This window comes from Lutzomyia longipalpis, chromosome 1 (assembly GCF_024334085.1).
Source record: "Lutzomyia longipalpis isolate SR_M1_2022 chromosome 1, ASM2433408v1".
Taxonomy (NCBI): domain Eukaryota; kingdom Metazoa; phylum Arthropoda; class Insecta; order Diptera; family Psychodidae; genus Lutzomyia; species Lutzomyia longipalpis.
Window position 1 is genome coordinate 30,971,479 of NC_074707.1, and position 19,231 is coordinate 30,990,709.

At 33.7% G+C, this 19,231-nt stretch overlaps 2 protein-coding genes across 2 annotated transcripts; both read right to left on the reverse strand.

The window, feature by feature from the left end:
• Positions 1-211: 211 nt before the first annotated feature.
• Positions 212-6,097, reverse strand: LOC129797859 (prosaposin). Its single transcript, XM_055840716.1, has 8 exons — positions 5,909-6,097; positions 5,688-5,781; positions 2,967-4,200; positions 2,447-2,581; positions 1,645-2,377; positions 1,077-1,576; positions 732-998; positions 212-641 (listed from the first exon to the last, which is right to left on the reverse strand). The coding sequence occupies exons 1-8, from the start codon at positions 5,949-5,951 to the stop codon at positions 588-590; spliced, it is 3,060 nt and encodes a 1,019-aa protein (XP_055696691.1). The 5' UTR covers positions 5,952-6,097; the 3' UTR covers positions 212-587.
• A 1,201-nt stretch (positions 6,098-7,298) lies between these two features.
• On the reverse strand, positions 7,299-17,720 carry LOC129785838 (cytochrome P450 4c3). The gene is made up of 8 exons (XM_055820480.1): positions 16,865-17,720; positions 10,624-10,739; positions 10,437-10,553; positions 10,184-10,343; positions 9,634-9,703; positions 8,256-8,673; positions 8,149-8,173; positions 7,299-8,043 (listed from the first exon to the last, which is right to left on the reverse strand). The coding sequence occupies exons 1-8, from the start codon at positions 17,082-17,084 to the stop codon at positions 7,481-7,483; spliced, it is 1,689 nt and encodes a 562-aa protein (XP_055676455.1). The 5' UTR covers positions 17,085-17,720; the 3' UTR covers positions 7,299-7,480.
• Positions 17,721-19,231: the final 1,511 nt, after the last annotated feature.

Consider the following 19,231-nt stretch of genomic DNA (forward strand, 5'->3'; position numbering starts at 1 on the left):
AAAAACAATAGAAAATCAAATAAATGTCTAAAAAATACTTCAATCCAGTTGTGGAGCCCAAACATTACCCAAATAGTTGTTGACCTGATGAAAGGTATAAATAATTCCAAAACGTCATAATCGATTTTTCATCATTTCAATTTTTTAAATCAATTTTTGAGAGATTTGTGTCTTCTAAGCTTTTAAAATTTTAATGAATAAAAAAACTTAATTTTTATATTTCATTCAAATTCTTTATTTCAATCTTCCGATTTTCTTACATTCTTCATGGATATTTTTAACGTCACAGTCATCGATTTTAAGAACGATAAAATATTATAAACTGAATCTCTTCGGTCAAATATAAACATTACTTTCTCTATACAACCTCAATCATCTCCACTGTACATAAGAATCCCTATTATTCTTAGCATTTATAAGACCTCTTGTTACCATAATTAAGACTGTGCTAGTGTTCATTTTATTTTTAGTATTTTATTTTTGGTAAAAATTATTAAGTTCCCGCATTCTCCTACGTAACTTATTAAAGATTAAATTTTTTTGTATGAAAAAAGGTAAACATTTTTTTTTAAATCCTTCCATCACCTCTACGCACTGGGTTTTCCATCCTTCCAGTATTTCTCAGTGCAGTGTGCCAACATCTAAAATGCAAAGAAAAGAAGTTGGAAAAAAATTAGATAAATTAATTTGTGTTGAGTGGACGACTAGATAAAAAAAAATATTTAAATTACATTGCATTTTTTAGCATTCTCCTCATTTGCACACCAATGAGATGGACCCCAGGTGCATTCATTAGCCCCAACAAGTCGTTGCTTGGGGGTAACTTCTTCTGCAAACTCAATCTCTCGCGGTGAAATATCACCTTCGTAGAGTTGGATGTATCCAGGACTTTCACCCGGGAAGCACATACCAATTTGTTCGCAAACCTTTATTGGTTCACTCTTTGCCACGATTAAATTAATCATGCTCTGCCCATATATCTCCACCATTTCCCTGCACTATAATAAAATGTAATAAAAAATATTTAGATAACAATTTGATAATTATATGATTATTTTTTTTATCTCCTAACTTACCTTCTCGTAGTACTTGGATGGCAGAAGACTGCACACTTTGTATGCCATTTTTTCAACATTCCTTTCAAATTTAGGATCACTCACGAGCTTTTCCACTTCAATAACCACGCTCTGGCAAATGGCACACTCAATGACTTCCTTCTTGCTCTCAACATACTGTGGTGGCAATTCAATTTTAGCCGGAGCACATAGTCCAATTCTCTTGCAAACTTCGCTTGGTGGAGCAGTTGCCAAAATTGAGAGAATAATTTCGGCATATCGTTCAACGAATTGGTTGCACTGTTGAGAAACTTTCTTCGGCAATCTCTCACAAACAGTTTCAACTGCTTTCTTCACCTCATCCTCTGTTTTCTTATTAATCAAATCCTTCTCCAATTGCGTTATAATGAATTGGCATAGGGTGCACTGATTGGAGTCTCCAGGGTATGGGCTAGCAATGTCCTTCTGAGAATTTGCGGGTTTTGCAAAGACTGTGATGGAAATGGCTTCATCGATTTCCACTGCAAAGAAATAAAAGAAAAATTTAGAATCTAAAAATTCTTAAAGCAATTCAAGTGTTGCAACATACAATCTGGTTCGCTATTGGTCAATTCATCAGGATGAATAAGGCAGTAGCCTAAAATGCGACAGATCTCTTTTGGTGCCAAATCCTTCATAATTAGATCCGCAATTTGATCACCGTGCTTCTCAACGTAAGCCAAGCATTTTTCACGCAATTTCTTCACTTTATCGCAAGCATGCTCCAAAGCGTGTTTAATTTGTTCCTTGGATTTCTTGTTGACGACTTTTTTCTCCACTTCATTAATTACACGCTCACACAGGAGGCACTCAGGTGTTGTTTCATAGCGTTTTGGTTGGAAATCATCAGTCACTAATTGCCCATTTACGGTGTCATCGGGTATTTCATTTGTGAAAATGTCATTGTCTTCATTATGAACAGTTGGTGGAACCGGTGTATCCTTGCATAGACGAAGATTTACACAAATTTGTTCCGCTGTGAAATCATTAATGAGCATATCAACGAGTTCAGATGAATATGTATCGACAAAATCTTTGCATTCCGGTGTAAGTTTCTGCGGTAGATGACTGCAAAGTGACTCGAGATTCTTCATGATGTTCGCCTTAGACTTATCACTCTGGATTGCTTCCTGAAGATCCTTCACAGCCAACAGGCACAGTGGGCACATTGGTTTATCGGCACCAGTATTTGAAATATCCACAGTTATTTCCAAATTGTCCGGTGCAAAGATCTCAACATCTTCCTCCTTGCGACTTGGACAGAATCTAATGCGTGGGCACACCTAAAAAAATTAATTAGCATTTTGTAGGTCATGTAACAATATTAATTAAATTAAAATTTAATTACTCACCATACTTGGATCAATATCTTGCACCAAAAGTGCAACAATGGCATCACCATAGACGTCGACAAAGTTGTGGCATTCCGCTTCAAAGGTGTGTGGAATTCTTCCGCAAACCTTATTCACTTCTGTTTTGATTTTCTCCTGAAATATTAATAAATTAATTTTTGGTTTCTTAATGACCCAATGCTAATATTTTTTGTGGAAAAAATTTATTCGAATTTCTCGGAATTTGTCCCTAAAAGTTATCGAATTTTCCCAAGACAAAAGAATGTTGCAATTAATTAATCATAAAAAAAATATTGCAATCTGATAGTTTTTTTAAGTTTCAAGGTGAAAATTAAATTGTTCAAAGAATGCGATCAGGATTTTCCAGACTTGTAGAAGATGTTAGTTCTATGTATTAAAAAAGTGCTAATGGATAAAAAATTTATGACAATGTAAATAACATTAACGTGCTGAGTTGAGAATTTATTTTAAAAAACACCCGGTTTTTGTAGATAAATAAAAAATGTTATACAAATCATACCTCATTGTCGGGTGAAGAAATTGTATCCTGGAGGAAGTGCATGACGTATTCACAGAGCAGACACCATTTTCCATTATCAATCAAGTACAGAGAATTTGGTGGACCCATGAGACGATCAATGGGTAGTTGCATATTGAGAATCTCCTCATTGGAGAGCTTGGGTTCTCCTTCTCCGAGAAGCTTCTTCGGTGGTGCAGGTCCAATTTTCTTGAGTGTCACATGAATTTCTTGAGCCTGAAGAGCTGGGAGAAGTGGCATAATTTGGGAATGTTCATTTACATTGGCAACACCTTTCGGGCAAATACCAATAAGGAAGCATGCACCCTTCTCATCGAGTTCATTTACAAGTGAATTGTAAATTTGATCGTAATATTGATCGACAATACTCAGGCACTCAGTGCTGAAGCCACCCATTTGTTTGCAGAAACCCTCGAGGACCATCTTGAATTCCGCCTCAGTGGTGTTGGCAATCAAAACGTCCCGAAGATGACGAACCAACTGCTCGCACAATTCGCATGGAATGTCATCTTTCACCGAAACTACGCCAACATTGGCCATTGGCCTAATTTCAACCATTTCCGAGTGCTTATGGTAGTTTTTAGCGCAGACGCCACTAATGTGACAAATGCTCTTCTCATTGAAATTCTCGGACATGTGGTCGTAGATTTCATTGAAGTAGGTAAGAACAACGCTTGCACACGAGTCCGAGAATGATCCCATTTTTCCACAGTAGAGAAGCATATTTTCCAGAACAGTATCGCGATCAGCATTGGAAAATCTACGAGCAATTTCACTGGCAATCTTATTGCAACGATCGCACGTGAAGTCATCGACATTTTCCGTTTCAACGTGAGGCACAAGTTCATCCACCTCTTCCGACGAATGTTGCTTCATCTCAAGTAGTTTGTCAATATTGGCATTGTTGCACAATCCAGCCACAGAGCATACCATCTGAGGATTCATTTGGGATGCAAGAGCTTCCACGAGTTCAGGCACAAAATCATCCGCCATCTTAATGCACTCCTTGCGCACCAATTTGATCGGAATCAACTTGCAGGAGCCCTCAAAGACATCCCTGAGATCCGACTGTGTCTCATTACTTTCCAATTGATCACGTGCCTGCTGTACCATATCCAAGCAAATCTTGCAAATTGAATCCCTGTCTTCAGGCACACTCTGCTTCTCCCACACCGTCTGAATGCAATGCGTTACGGCGTTGCATTTTTTTGCAGTTCTGAAAATTAATATGTGTGTTTATGCTTTTATTTTGAATGTTAATCAAAAGTAAAATTAATGGCCATGAAAACTGTATTTTATACGGTTATTGTGACTCTCTTGCATCAATGGGTTGAAATCATAAATTTATTATTGACTAACATTAATAAAATTTAAGACAAAATTCTCTGAGCTTCAGGTAAAAAATCAAATAAAATCCTTGATCACTTAAAATCCTTGAAGCAATCGAAGGTTTTCTTCGATAAACTATACTAAATGTATCTTTAGTTTTTTATAAAACTCCTGAAAATCCAAATGTTGATTTATTCAAGCAAGACATGTTGCAATATTTTAAGGAAAAAGATCAATAAATTTATTTATTTAGCAAAAAAAATTAATTTATTCTAAATTCTTATTTAATAAGATGTTAATGAAAAAACAAGAAATAAGACGAGAAAAAGAGTCTTAATATTTCCTACATTCTTTCTTTTTCTCGTCCCATATTTTCTTGAATATTTTTATAAATATGTATTTATCGTCTGTCTTAACACAGTTAATCTTGGGTTATCAGTGAAGGATTCTGTGGGGTTACAAAAAAGTCTTTCGTGTTTTTTTTTTCAGAGATATTTTCTTTACAATAGTAGATTTATTGTAAAAGATCATGGTGGCTCATTCATAAGAGGAAGATGAGGAAGACAAAAAACGCGTCTTTGGTCAACAAATGACCCTGTACGTACGAATATTGTAATGGAATGAAATATGTACATATATACACACCATTGCATAATGGCCTAACACTTATTGATTTCTTTTGCTTCAGCAGCTCAATGAGAAGTTATTTTGGAATTAGAGAAAGGAATATTATATGGTATGAAGACCTACAAATATGGAAAATAATAATTTTCCAACAGTCGATGCATTTCACAGAACGGTTTTTGTACCTACATGCAAGATTAAATAGAGAAAGGGAATTTCTAATGACCAGTTAATGAATAATTTGGATAAATTTTGTCATTAACATCATATAGGGGAATATTGAATAAAATAATAAATGTCAACTTTTCTTGCATTCCATGATCATCATCATTGTTGTTTCCTCCTCTCTAACTTAAATGCCCGCTTCATTCGGTAAATTCGTCAAGGAAAGATAAATTGTGAGAGATTTTGTGGTAAAGAAGGGGGCAGTGAATGAGTCATTGTAAGAATCAATGCAATGCAAAGTCAGCAAATGAGAATTCTAGTGAAAAAAATTTCCCTCAAGGAGATGCCTTATTAAAAGCAATTTGAGATAAATAAATAATTTTTATCACAATTTGGTATATAAAGTTTGGAAATTTTGAAACAAAGGGAGGGCTGTTCTTGAAAATTCTCCGAACAAAAATATAAGCAATATTCCTGACCCAAGTTGATAGCGAATGTCGAATGAATCACACGACTCAACAAAATGATCGTCTTATCGCAAACTGAATGATTGCGAATTTACACAGAGAAAAGAAAGTCGCTTACACGATATTTGCACACCAAAATTGGGGTCCTGTAGCACATCTACGGTCCAAAACTGTTTCCTTTTCCTGTCCAATGGGTGATGCTGCAACAGCACCTACAGAAAAGATAAAGCAACAAAGTTGTAAAATGCTTAAGTTTAGGAAAAAATAGAAATGTCAAAACACAAAGAGAAAGGAGTTTCCATTGAAAGGGAAAATGTAAGACGCAAAATAATTTCTTACCAAAAACTAAGAAGCCACAGAGGACTGCACGAAGCAATGCCATGATACTTTTTTCAACTGCAATCCACACCAAATGTATTCACTCTTGTCTTTACGTGAAATAAAGGAGGAAAACGGAGAATAATAAAGAAAAGCAACCTCTCTGTACAGTTTCTCTTCCTAATAAAATAAATTGCAGAGATAAATCCCAGTCATGATTAATGCTGCGTGTCTCAAATGGGTAAGCATTATTGTTGCGTTGTTTCTTGATTCATTATAGTTTGAAATTATTTATATTTTTAAATTTTATTTTTAATAGAGATGGTCTAATAAATTATGAAAATTCGAGGAGTGTTTTTTTTAGTTAGTTTTAAAGTTTAAAATTAAAATTTTTCTTTTGTCGTCGTTAAATAAAAAAAATATCTTTGGAAAAAAATGTATTCTAAAAATAATTATTAACTATTTTTAGAGTTGTTATAATTATTTTACCATCTTTTTAAAAAAAATCTTTTTTATTTCATAAACTATTCTGATAATTTATTATTTTAGCTCAATAATCATTAATTAATATTTTATTGTTCATTACATTATGTTTTCCAATATATGCTTATACAAAGTTTGAGGCCGATCAATTTTTCAACAAATACAATACTTGGGTATTATTACCTATTAGGAAATACCAAGTATGACTCACAGAACAAGGGGTACATTGCAGTTGATTCCACATTCAGAATCAGACTCTGATTCGAGTCACCCTTTACATGCCGGAAAAATGAGGAAAATCCATATAAAAAATAAATAGATTTTGCTCCAAAAGAAGGAGACGAAAGCTATACCTTACAGGGATGTAATAATATTCTATTTTAAAAAAAGTACCTATTAAAATTTGTAAAATTCGTTAATTTAAAAAGAAAACATTTGAAACGTTTATAAACCTTTTAAATGTTTTTCATATGGCTATTCGAAATAGTGTAGAATAGGGTAAGTAAACCTAATATGGGATATCTACTTTCTGTAAAATTATTTTTCTATTTATGGGATTCTAGATAAAAGAGAAATTCTAACTCTTCTAACTAAGATTCCCACCTCGAATTATCATGAAAAATCCGCAAAGAGATAAATTAATTATTGTATTATATATATTTTTCGATGTGAGGCAGTTCAGTAATTTTTTTGACCCCGGCGTCAATTATTATATTAATTTATTAATTTTTCTCAAATTAATAAATTTTATTACTTCTATAATAACGATAAATCTTACCATTTAGCAAAAAAGGTATATCATATTGGACAGGATTAGTCAATTTTGCTTTAACAATAGTTTAAAATAATAACTGAATATTCAGCCAATAAAATCGGAATGCATATTAGATAATTTTTAAAGATTTATTTATATATTTATTTACAATTTATTAGTATTAAATACATATTACAATATTTCACTTGATATAAAAATAGTTTTTCGCCATTTTGAGTATTTAAAAATAATAAATACACGCTCCACATACAATATGTATAGTGTTGTTACGGTTAAACTAAAATAATATGATGTTGTCCAAAATTTGCTTTATATCGTAAATTTTGGTAAGGAAATTATTTTCGGGGTGTAATTCGTACACGAAGTCCATCTTTGGGTCGCAAAATTAATTCTCCCATCAGTGTCAAATCTTCTCTTCGGTCAACTGCTTCAATTTTATATTTCCTCAGAACAGCAGAGATCACTGATTTTTCCTCGAGAATTGCAAATTTCTGCCCAATGCAATTTCTTGGGCCAGCACTGAAAGGAATGTACGCATAAGGATGACGACCCTGGCAGTTTTCTGGTAAGAACCGATCAGGATTGAATTGTTCTGGTTTGTAGTAGATCTGGGGATTTCTGTGAAGCATGTAAGTAACAATCATAGCGGTGGTTCCTGCAGGTATGGTATATTCATCAATTTGTACATCTTCCTTAATCTGGCGCGCAATAAGGGGGACACTGGGGTAGAGTCGAAGTGCTTCCTTTATGCAGCACTCCAAATATTTCATATCAAGAAGCTCCTTCATTGTTGGTGCACGCTCACGATCACCATCCATTACTAAATCAATCTCCTCTATAACGCGCTCTTGAATTTCCGGGTCAGATCCAATGAGGAAGAGAGTCCAACTGATTGCAGCTAAAATGTGGTCAATGATAAATATTAAACATTTTTTTATAATTCAGTAAGTTTTATGAATGTTAACATTGATCGCAACAACGGCATGAATTATTAAATAATTACCTGACGTGGTATCATGTCCTTCAAACTGCAAAGAAAAGAGAAGAGAAAAAAACATATTTCTGTATTTGAGAATCAAATTAATAGAAAGAAATTCAGTAATTCTTTACCATGAATGTATCGACCTCCTCTCGGATATCATCATTTGAAAGAACCTTCCCATCTTGTGAGGCCTCAATCAAGAGGTCGAGAAAGGCGAGTCTCTTCTTCTTTCCCACAACATCCTCATCGGCCTCCACTTTCATGCTCGTGGATGTAATGAATTGCATCCTCTCCTCTTCAGAATCCGATGTATCCCTCTCCACGATACAAGATCCATCCCCAATGTTGTTATTGTTAGCAAGTTGCTGCATTTTCTTCATTTGCTCCTTCTTGATCATTTCTTTGCGTTCCCTGATAACGCGATACGAGAAGTCATGAAGAACCTTTAGGCAGCGCTGATGGTCCGCAAAATGCTTGGTTCGCCTGAATATTATATCAGGCTGAAGCCATATTTTTGCCTGACGATTCAAAACAATCGCCCCAATTCTAATAGAAGAAAAAATGATTGACATATCACTACATATCATGCATTGTTGAGAAAATGAGTGGAGGGAATGAAAAGTCTTCATGGACGCAAAAATGAAATGTGTACGTATATATCTGACAAGGTTTCCCGCCCTTTTTTCATCTCACTGCTGTATTACATTTTTGTTTCTATCGACAAAAATAATGTTATATGGATGGGTGGGTTAATTTTCCACAGCAACGAATTTGTGATATGACATCAACTTTCCTTATGTGCGAGAAAAACACCCATTACTTTTCCGTGAGGGATAAAGTGCAAGAGGTTTGATTGAGTGATTGTGAACTCAGGGTGGCTAATGTTCCGGTAAATTGTCTTCTAAATCGACAAAAGGTCACTAAGTGGTAGTATATGACCCACTCACAAAAGAAACTTTTAATGAGAAAAGATTATCCAAAGTTTTTTTTCTCTAAACATTTAATTCAACATTACTCAATTACTTACAAGACCAAAAGAAGATGACCATTTTAGGGGGAAGTGGTAGCTAAAGTTAATTTATAAAAAAATTGACTGTCGTTTCTCACAATCATGTCACAATTTTTAAATTTACTTGACATTCGTGAAAGAAAATAATTATACTTTCTGTCGTCTTGTGCATCAATACAAGGGTTTTTTTTGCATGGGCCACACATATCAGAAAATATTATGTACAAATAGTTAGTACGCTATTTCAATGCGGTTATATATAATATACATAGTGTCGTCATACTCAGACTTCCATTGAATAGAAAAACGTGTGTAACACGTTTAAATAAAAAAAAAGGTCAAAGCACCATCATCATTGATGGACTACTAACTACTGTAAATGTCTCATGGATGCCATCGTGTAAGAAATGCACGTGCGCCATGTGATGATTGCTTATAGAATCAAAAACAAGTTACTTTTACACTAGATTCCGTTAAAAGAAAACTCATTCACTCACTCATAAACCGCCTTAACGTATTCTGAATCACTGTTGCTCTGGGCATTGACTTGTCTACCCATCGCCGTCTCTAGAATAAGAAAATTACAAATTAATTAGCCAACATCGAAGTTTATCTATTGTGCTGTATCTTAGCATATCACAATTCCACAACCTCTCACATAAGGTCATTTCACTATTTTAAACATATTACCTCTATTTTGGTATGACCTAACGAGTTTTTTCAACTTCTTAAAAAAAATTATGTTTGAAAAAATTAATATTTTTATAATAAATTTCATACAACAACACCTCAATGTTTTTGTTCATCAATCGTTTTTATATACCAATAAGATGCCACTTATACTACACTGACGTGAAAAAATAAGCATCGAAATATTTTTCAATACAAATTATGTGCATAAAGTTATTGACCTTCCTTGGATGTTTAGAAATTTCAATTAAGTGCGCTAATCAAATTTACATTTTTAAGTATTACTTTATATATTTTATAAATTAAACAAATTAAGTTTTCTGATAGAGTGAATGCACAAGAAAAAAAAATACTCACCACAAACAATATCAAGAGTACAGAGAGTCACGTAAGGGAAGATATTAAAAGACTCTTTCTCAACTTCGACAGCCAATTTCGATGCTAAAATGGAGCTTTGCTCCGAGAACACATCGATAAAATCTTCAAGGATTTTGAAGTGAAAAGCTGGTGTCAAAATCTGCATAGAAAGGACATTATTTTTTTTTTAACTTTTATTTTATTAAAAAATGAAAAGGTAAAAATTAAATTTTCCTTCTTTATGAAACTTTACCTTTCTACGGGAATGCCATTTTATTCCGGAACTTGTGAGTAATCCAGTTCCAAGCCAGGGATGTAGATAGTTGTAATCTGAACTTTTGTCAATATGTTTGGGGCTTCCTAATATGGGCTAATGGAAATATTTCATTTAACACCGTCAAATATATTTTCTCCATAATGATTTTTATTCAGAGACTTACCTCAACAACTGATGGTTTGGATATGAAAACGTATGGTTGCGTCCCAATCCAAGCCCTACAAAATCCTTGTCTTCGCCCCCATAGTGTTCTCATGCCAAGTATTCTCGTGAATAATTCTGTAAAGTTCAATATTTTCAGAATTTTAAACAAACTGATTGTTGTGACTGCTTGAAAATTTAATAAAAATCACAAGAATAATTATTTTTTATCGTCAATGGTGAGAAGGAAAAAGAAAAAAGCTTTTTAAAGAACCTTTGTCAATATGTTTTAGATGATGGCAAAATGCGAAACCGACCGGCAGATAAAAAGATCGAATTCCACACCACGACGTTTCAGAAAATTATAAACCAAGCATTTAGACATATCTTAACTATTTAAATTTTAAATAATTTAAGCGACTTTTGCCATAAAAGCGAAATACCTAGTAATTATGTTAAAAATTACCTAATTCTACAAAATAAATAAATGAATAAGTCATTCAGCCCGGGAATTTTTTTCAAAGTTGTGCGCAAAACAACACGAACGTAATTTATAATTCACGGATCTAACCGAGAAAACCTGCTGAATATATCATAAGAAGTTAAAAATTATTGTCAAAGAGAAGTTTCTTTGTCTTTTATCGCATATGTGCTAATTTAATTATTCATATATTTTTTTAATTAGAAAGAATTTAGTTAGGAAATTTCAGAGAGTGAGAGAGATTAAAATAAGTATGATAAGTGAGCTGCGAGGTGAAGGCTATTGGTTGACTAATTCTTTCCGTTTAATATATTTTTGACGACATGTACTATAAAGAAAAATGCTAATTATTGTAAAATGAATTAAAGTCATTTTTTCTACATTTATCCAAAATAATAAATATTAATTTGAAAATTTTGAAGGTTCCCTCTAACACCGAGTCACGATCAAATCGACTCTAAAATTCAATGCCGATGATGGAGTCATAATGAATAATGCATCGACCCAAAGCACCACCATCAGATGCAGACAATTTCAATGCTATTTTGCCGTGAAAGCATTATCATTCACGTGGTTCCCATGAAATGTATCAAATATTTAAGTAGAATATACTATTAAAATATGCAGATAATAAAACATGTCTAAAAAAAGTATAATGCATAGCACATTAGAAAAAATATATATAAATGCATAGATATATACATTATATATACATATAAAAATGCAAAGATAAATATTAAATATAGCATGGATGGAACAGTATAAAGCGAAAGAACGGTAAGTAAAACTTACGGGCTGTGATTCTTTCTTTGTCAGTGAAATGTGTAGATGGCTGAAAATTGAGGATGGGCAAATTTTGAGGAGAGACTTACTCGCGAGCCGAATCACAGCCAACGCGCAGAAATTTTGAAGAAATCCTTAATCGTGGCGGGCGTTGGCTGTGATTCGGCTCACGAGTAAGTCTCTCCTCAAAATTTGCCCATCCTCAATTTTCAGCCATCTACACATTTCACTGACAAAGAAAGAATCACAGCCCGTAAGTTTTACTTACCGTTCTTTCGCTTTATACTGTTCCATCCATGCTATATTTAATATTTATCTTTGCATTTTTATATGTATATATAATGTATATATCTATGCATTTATATATATTTTACTTTACTTTTATTTATGTATATATAAAACGCCCCGCTTCGCGGGGCGTTGGTCTTATGCAACTTAAGATATGACATGTTAACTTTAAAACGCGATATCTCCGGAACGGCTACATAGATTTTCTTCATTTTTGGCATGGTGATAGATATTATAGTCAGCTATAACATATCAAAATTTGAAGCAATTCTATAAAGCGGTGCTCGAGATATTCATCGAAAACTCATCGAAAATTTTGTTTCCGATTTTAGCACCACTTGCGGTCATTTTTTGAACTTGCAATGTTCCTAGCAGTTGTAGAGCTCATAAATATCTTTCATTTGAGCCCGAGTTGATCAAAATCGGTCAAGCCATTCTCGAGTTATGGCCGATTTTCGATGAAAAATTGTGGCGGCCATATTGACTAAACGGCTTGACCGATTTTCAAAAATGAGGTATCGTTGGAAAGCTCTTGATGGCCCCTACAACATATCAAAATTTCAGATTTTTAGCTATTACAGGGGCTGAGATACAGCGAAAACAAAATTTTAAGGTTACTCAAAATGGCGGACGGGGGGGTGGGGGGTAAAATTTGACTTCATAATTGGATGTCTTCCACCCGATATATGAACTTTGCCGTTGACCGCAAGTCTCTATCTATTACCGTTCTCTCACAATTTAGCGTTATACTCCGGCCGGACGGACGGACGGCCGGCCGGAAAAATTTTTGGCGCCACCATTTTTTGAAATGTAGGGACCCTAATTCGTGCTCATCCCAAGTTTGAGCCCGATCTGACGACTTTGCATTCTTGAGTGTACACAGAAGCTGTGCTTCTTTGAAGAAAGAATCACAGCTAAAAATATACATATAAAAATGCAAAGATAAATATATATAAACTGCAAAGATAAAAATTAAATATAGCATGGATGGAACAGTATAAAGCGAAAGAACGGTAAGTAAAACTTACGGGCTGTGATTCTTTCTTTGTCAGTGAAATGTGAAATTGAGTGAAAATTGAGAATGGGCAAATTTTGAGGAGAGACTTACTCGCGAGCCGAATCACAGCCAACGCGTAGAAATTTTGAAGAAAGCCTTAATCGTGGCGGGCGTTGGCTGTGATTCGGCTCACGAGTAAGTCTCTCCTCAAAATTTGCCCATTCTCAATTTTCACTCAATTTCACATTTCACTGACAAAGAAAGAATCACAGCCCGTAAGTTTTACTTACCGTTCTTTCGCTTTATACTGTTCCATCCATGCTATATTTAATTTTTATCTTTGCAGTTTATATATATTTATCTTTGCATTTTTATATGTATATATATAATGTATATATCTATGCATTTATATATATATATTATTTTATTTTATATGTGTATATAAAACGCCCCGCTTCGCGGGGCGTTGGACTTATGCAACTCAAGATATGACATGTAAACTTTAAAACGCGATATCTCCGGAACGGCTACATAGATTTTCTTCATTTTTGGCATGGTGATAGATACTATAGTCAACTATAACATATCAAAATATGAAGCAATTCTATAAAGCGGTGCTCGAGATATTCATCGAAAACACATCGAAAATTTTGTTTTCGATTTTAGCGCCACTTGCGGACATTTTTTGAACTTGCGATGTTCCGAGCAGTTGTAGGGCTCGTTAATATCTTTCATTTGAGCCCGAGTTGATCAAAATCGGTCAAGCCGTTCTCAAGTTATGGCCGATTTTCGATGAAAAATTGTGGCGGTCATATTGGCTAAACGGCTTGGCCGATTTTCGAAAATGAGGTATCGTTGGAAAGGTCTTGATGGCCCCTACAACATATCAAAATTTCAGATCTCTAGCTATAATAGGGCCTGAGATATAGCGAAAACAAAATTTAGGGGTTATCCAAAATGGCGGACCGGGGGGTGGGGGGTCGGATTTGACCTCATAATCGGATGTCTTCCACCCGATATTTAAACTTTGCCGTTGACCGCAAGTCTCTATCTATTACCGTTCTCTTGTAATTTAGCAAAAGGTTCCGGACGGCCGGACGGCCGGACGGCCGGACGGCCGGACGGACGGCCGGACGGAAAGATTTTTGGCGCATACGTTTTTTGGAATGTAGGGACCTTAATTCGTGCTCATCCCGAGTTTGAGCCCGATCTGACGACTTTGCATTTTTGAGTGTACACAGAAGCTGTGCTTCTTTTAAGAAAGAATCACAGCTAATATAGGTGCCTATTAGTAGAAATATGAGAATATGATATATGTTACACTACACATTTATTTAGATTAGATAAAAGACGTGCCCATTTTTTCCGTGCTTGATAAGTTTGTCGGGAGATGTTATGTGAGAAGAAAACAATAAATAAAATCCTATCAGACATCTCTGTACAAAAACGTGACTCAATCAAATTGATATCAATATATAGAACTCCCATTTACAAACTGGAGTGGATTATTTCTGGCGAAAAAGTGTTTATTGGTACATCGTATAACTGTCAAAACCGCAATATAAACATTTTGGATAATTAATCGAATTTGCTACATCAAAGGACCATCCGCCCAAATCGATGGACGGGAATAGATGGGCGGGATGGTGCCATTTGAAGGAAATTCTGTATGGTGGATGGGTAAAGTACAACAATAAAACGACAAAAAATACCAAAGCGATGATCTACAAATTACATTTTGGCCGTTTTCTCCAGTGATTAATCATGTCGCAGATACCATCGTAAGAACGATTTATTTATTACCTCCGTATCGATCAAGTTCCCTAATATTGCATATTTGACGGAAAATATAAAAAGAATCGTTTGATCGGTAGCTCATTGATGACGTAATGTCACTATATGAGCCACAGACATATTGGCAAATATTTAAAAGCCGGCTTCTCAACGCCAAATATGTATGTATATAGTTATAGGTACCGTAGCATCGTGATCACAGAAAGCGACTTAATGAACAGGATTCTCAGACATGCCTATTAAAACAGATATATTATAAATAACTTTTTTTTGTCCTAACAAGAAAAAAAAATTCCTTTCTAAGAGGATTCACTACAAATTATGCAAATTTATTTAAAACGACATTGAGATTTGAATGTTCTCAATTTATATACTACTATTTATTGATTTTTCAAAACTCTCGTGTGTTGTTTATGTCTGGAAAAATTTGAACTTGATTTTTCAATAAAATGAGAATTTTGGAAAATAGTCACCACACACATGGAAGTGATATGTGGACTTGTTTAAATATTGTATCATATAGCATAATTTGGATATAATCATTCATTATGCATTCATTTTATATCACACAATCTCTTGAAAACAACACGCAGTTGCTATGCTTTGTTGCAGAATGAAATATTGCTACCTCTAAAATATTTAGAAGTATAGTAGAAGTGGTTTGCAGTCAAATGGAGAAGTTTTTTTTTCATACTAATATTCGACCTATTGCATTCATTTTGTCAAAGTCGTTTAGAGGGTAAAAACAATCTATTATGCTAATAAATTAAATTAAAACAAAAAAGATTTTTATGTAATCTTAAGCTGTCTCAGAACCTATTAATTCATAGAATTCATGGAAATTCCGAAACAGTGCTAAATGGTTGGGTTTATTTTCTTATTCTAGGAAGTTTGTTTTTTTTAATGGAGTTTCTCTTATAAAAATATATATTTATACTATTTATAGTCCGTGTAGTTTTAGAATTAGACCGGTAGACATGGTCTAGTGGTAATGCAAAATCACTAGAGCATGATTACCAAAAAGTAAATAGAACTTTAATTAATAATATGCAAACAATTTCTGGTTCTTGCATCAAAAACTACGGACCTTTATATAATTTAATCAAATTTTGTCTATTAGTTGTTCATGAAAAACTAATTTATAATTTAAATCATATTATATTTTTCAAGTTCATCAAAAATTTATTTTGCAACATGTGTCAGTTTATTCACTTTGAAGACCAATGGTTTTTGTGTTTTGTGGAGGAATTTCCGATAGTAGGGAAATAATAAAAATGTGTTCATACAGCAGAAAATGATTCCCCTGAGGGGAAATAAGTACATTGTTTACTTAGGTCATCCACTTTACCACAATTTCAACCTATTTTATAACATCTACCAAGGTTTTCTTTTCACCAAAAAATCAGGTCAGGAAAGCAATCAGTCTGCATTGCAGTTTTCTTTAAGATACAAATTAAGAAACTATCCACAATTATGTATATTTAAATATATAAACATATAATGCATACATTAATACTTTAGTGTAATTTGTAGGAGATTATTGTTGCAATTCAAATTATACTTTTTTTTATGAAATGATGCAATCATCAAAAGCAAAGTGCAGGGCAAAAAAATATGCCATCACATACTAACTAATAAAGCAATGAATTGTGAAGTAAATAATATTGGAAATTGCTATATGTGCGATGTATCGGAAAAAAAAATATTTAATATATTTGTTAGAGGTTCAAGCACAATAGAAAATGAAAGTGTACCAATCTTACAAAGTGGGCCACTCATTCACTGGAAGATTCAAAAGCAACTTTTGTACAATTGTATGAGACTTTTTTTTTATTTGTTCAAAAGAAGATTCACGAAAAGAAGAAAAAGATACCAATCTCACTAATACGGATGCTTATTATAATAATAAAAAAGAATTACCATCATGATCAACGTTAATTTCGATGGTGTTACCCAAAATTGGTATACCGGGTGGGCCAGGAATTTTATCAATTAATTTCACAAGTCGCGCTCTTCGTTTATTGTACATAATGATAAGTGTGATCAAAAGAACGTAAATGAGGAGCGTAATTGGAGATAAATACATTAAGTACTGATACATTCTGCTCAGTATGACACTTTTTCCCAATATTAAATTCATCTTGATTTTTTAATTGGAGCTATTGGGATTGCATACACTGTATTATTATTTATAAACCACTTATGATAAATCCATATGCAGTATTAATATTGTGACTTGTTCAATTTCACCGTCACTGCATTTGATGAAAATTTTAATATTAAAAACACTTAATTGGTCCAATGTTCACCCACATTCACTGATAAGCCAGATATATGACTCTTCAATATTTTGCCGCTAAATTAAATTAAATTTTTTTGTCCAGATGCAGAAACTCGCACAGAAAAACTTATCAGTGTCGATTAAAGTCTGAAAATAATTGATTTCACATGAATAGACTTTTTCAATTGCGAAAACTTTGCGATAATGTCTCTGGACTTTGCACTTAAACTTTGATAAAAAACATTATTACATAGGTAGCAAAAAATTTTATTTTGTTCATGATACCAAATGATGAAGGCACCATATCAATTTCACTTTAAACCCCTTGAAAGAAGTCCGATCAATCTGCGGACTAAGATCACAACTTAAGATCACTAAGAAAGATGAAATGAAGAAGAGCCCGGTGTGTTAACTTCTCTGGTGAGCGATCAAACGCAGAGTGAAGACAGACAATGCTATACTGAACAAATTGACCACTCAATGGATTGTATGGGAGGTTGATGGTGGAAGCTCTACGGTCATGGTAGCACAAAATGCTACTCCACACGGGTTTTGTGTTTGGGGACTATGAATGCACTGTGCCGTTTTTCTCCTACTCTTTTTCAAAAATTCAAATCACCATATTCACGCATAAATTGTGTGGACGCGTTTTTCCTTCTCCCCCATTATCTTACTTTTGACACTAAAACACGTACACATGGGCACTGATGTTGAACCACTTCACCCATTGACTTTGGGTTTCCACAGAATTAAGCATTATGCATATCAGTTTTATATTTGGACTATTGCAATATACCTGAGTATTGCTCCATAGACACTGACTTTGATTTTAAGAATCATGGTCACATGTGACAAGTAAATTTTCGCAAATATTAAAAATATTCCCATTGCAATCTTTGATGGTTTTAATTGTTGGATAAAAAAGTGGATTTAGCAATTAATTTATTAATGATTATATATTTACACATTAATTAAAATTATATTCACTTTGTATAAAAACCACCTAATTTGTGTGCATTAAATACCAAGGTCAGGAGGAATGTTTTAAAAATAAATTCAATCTCATATTCTAAAAAGATACGCATATACGAAAGTAATACAAATTGGGTAATGTTGGACAAAAAAGTAGGTGTGTTTAATATGATAAATTAGCTATAAAAATTCTAGGCGGACGAATTGAGCAAACAACAAAAGAATGCACGATTAAATGCGGGATATCATAAGAATTTCTTTAAAAGAACTTATCGTTTGAACGCAACACGCAAAGTTTCACTTTTCCCCATTTGGAAATTCCATTTGAGACAAAGAATTAACGCCGTGGATAATAAATAATGTCATTTGAGAGAGACGACGTCAAGCGAGGAACAAGCATCTTGACCACAGGGCTTTGTCATGGCTTTGTTTTTCTATTCTTCTTTTTTTCTTTATTTAAACTTTGAATTTATGCAAAAGAGAGTTCCTCAATTTCAACATGTGAAATTCCGGTTTACAAATTTGGCCTTTAATAGTGGGTGAAATATTTGGCAGATAAATTTCTATATGGGCAATTAATTACAGAGATATGGTCTCTGTCAAGGTTGAGATTTTGAAGACGTTGTGTGCATCAAACGAAGATTCCTAAGTCACATCTTGGACTTCAGCACGCTCTATGCAAATTTATCAGACAACAAAATGTGTTAATGTCACCATATTCTGATTTTTATTTTTTATTTAATCGCGGAAATGGTTTTTATGCTCGCATTAGTAATTCACTTCTGTGTGGTTTACTTCTGTATAGAGATGACTTAATGCTCAAAATGCTATCCAAAGAAGATAATTTTCCAATATCTTGCATCATTTGTCAATTTCCATAGTTAGGTACAAATTAAATGTAAATGTAAAATTGGCGGTTTTTTATCGTAATGCTTTTGCCATAGGCAAGAGAAATTTTCAAGCATTTTGACTGCAGAATTGAAGAGTGTCGCAAGAAGTGTCGAGACTTGAGACTCGTTAACACCATACAATAG

Excerpts from the sequence above, each read along its gene's own strand:
- LOC129785838 (XM_055820480.1), bottom strand. The coding sequence starts at position 17,084 with ATGAATTTAATATTGGGAAAAAGTGTCATACTGAGCAGAATGTATCAG. Across the intron at positions 10,554-10,623 it reads CCAAACCATCAGTTGTTGAG|CCCATATTAGGAAGCCCCAA; the intron begins GTAAGTCTCTGA and ends TATTTCCATTAG. Across the intron at positions 9,704-10,183 it reads TACTCTTGATATTGTTTGTG|AGACGGCGATGGGTAGACAA; the intron begins GTGAGTATTTTT and ends TTCTTATTCTAG.
- LOC129797859 (XM_055840716.1), bottom strand. The coding sequence starts at position 5,951 with ATGGCATTGCTTCGTGCAGTCCTCTGTGGCTTCTTAGTTTTTG. Across the intron at positions 5,782-5,908 it reads CTGTGGCTTCTTAGTTTTTG|GTGCTGTTGCAGCATCACCC; the intron begins GTAAGAAATTAT and ends TCTTTTCTGTAG. Across the intron at positions 999-1,076 it reads CATCCAAGTACTACGAGAAG|TGCAGGGAAATGGTGGAGAT; the intron begins GTAAGTTAGGAG and ends ATTTTATTATAG.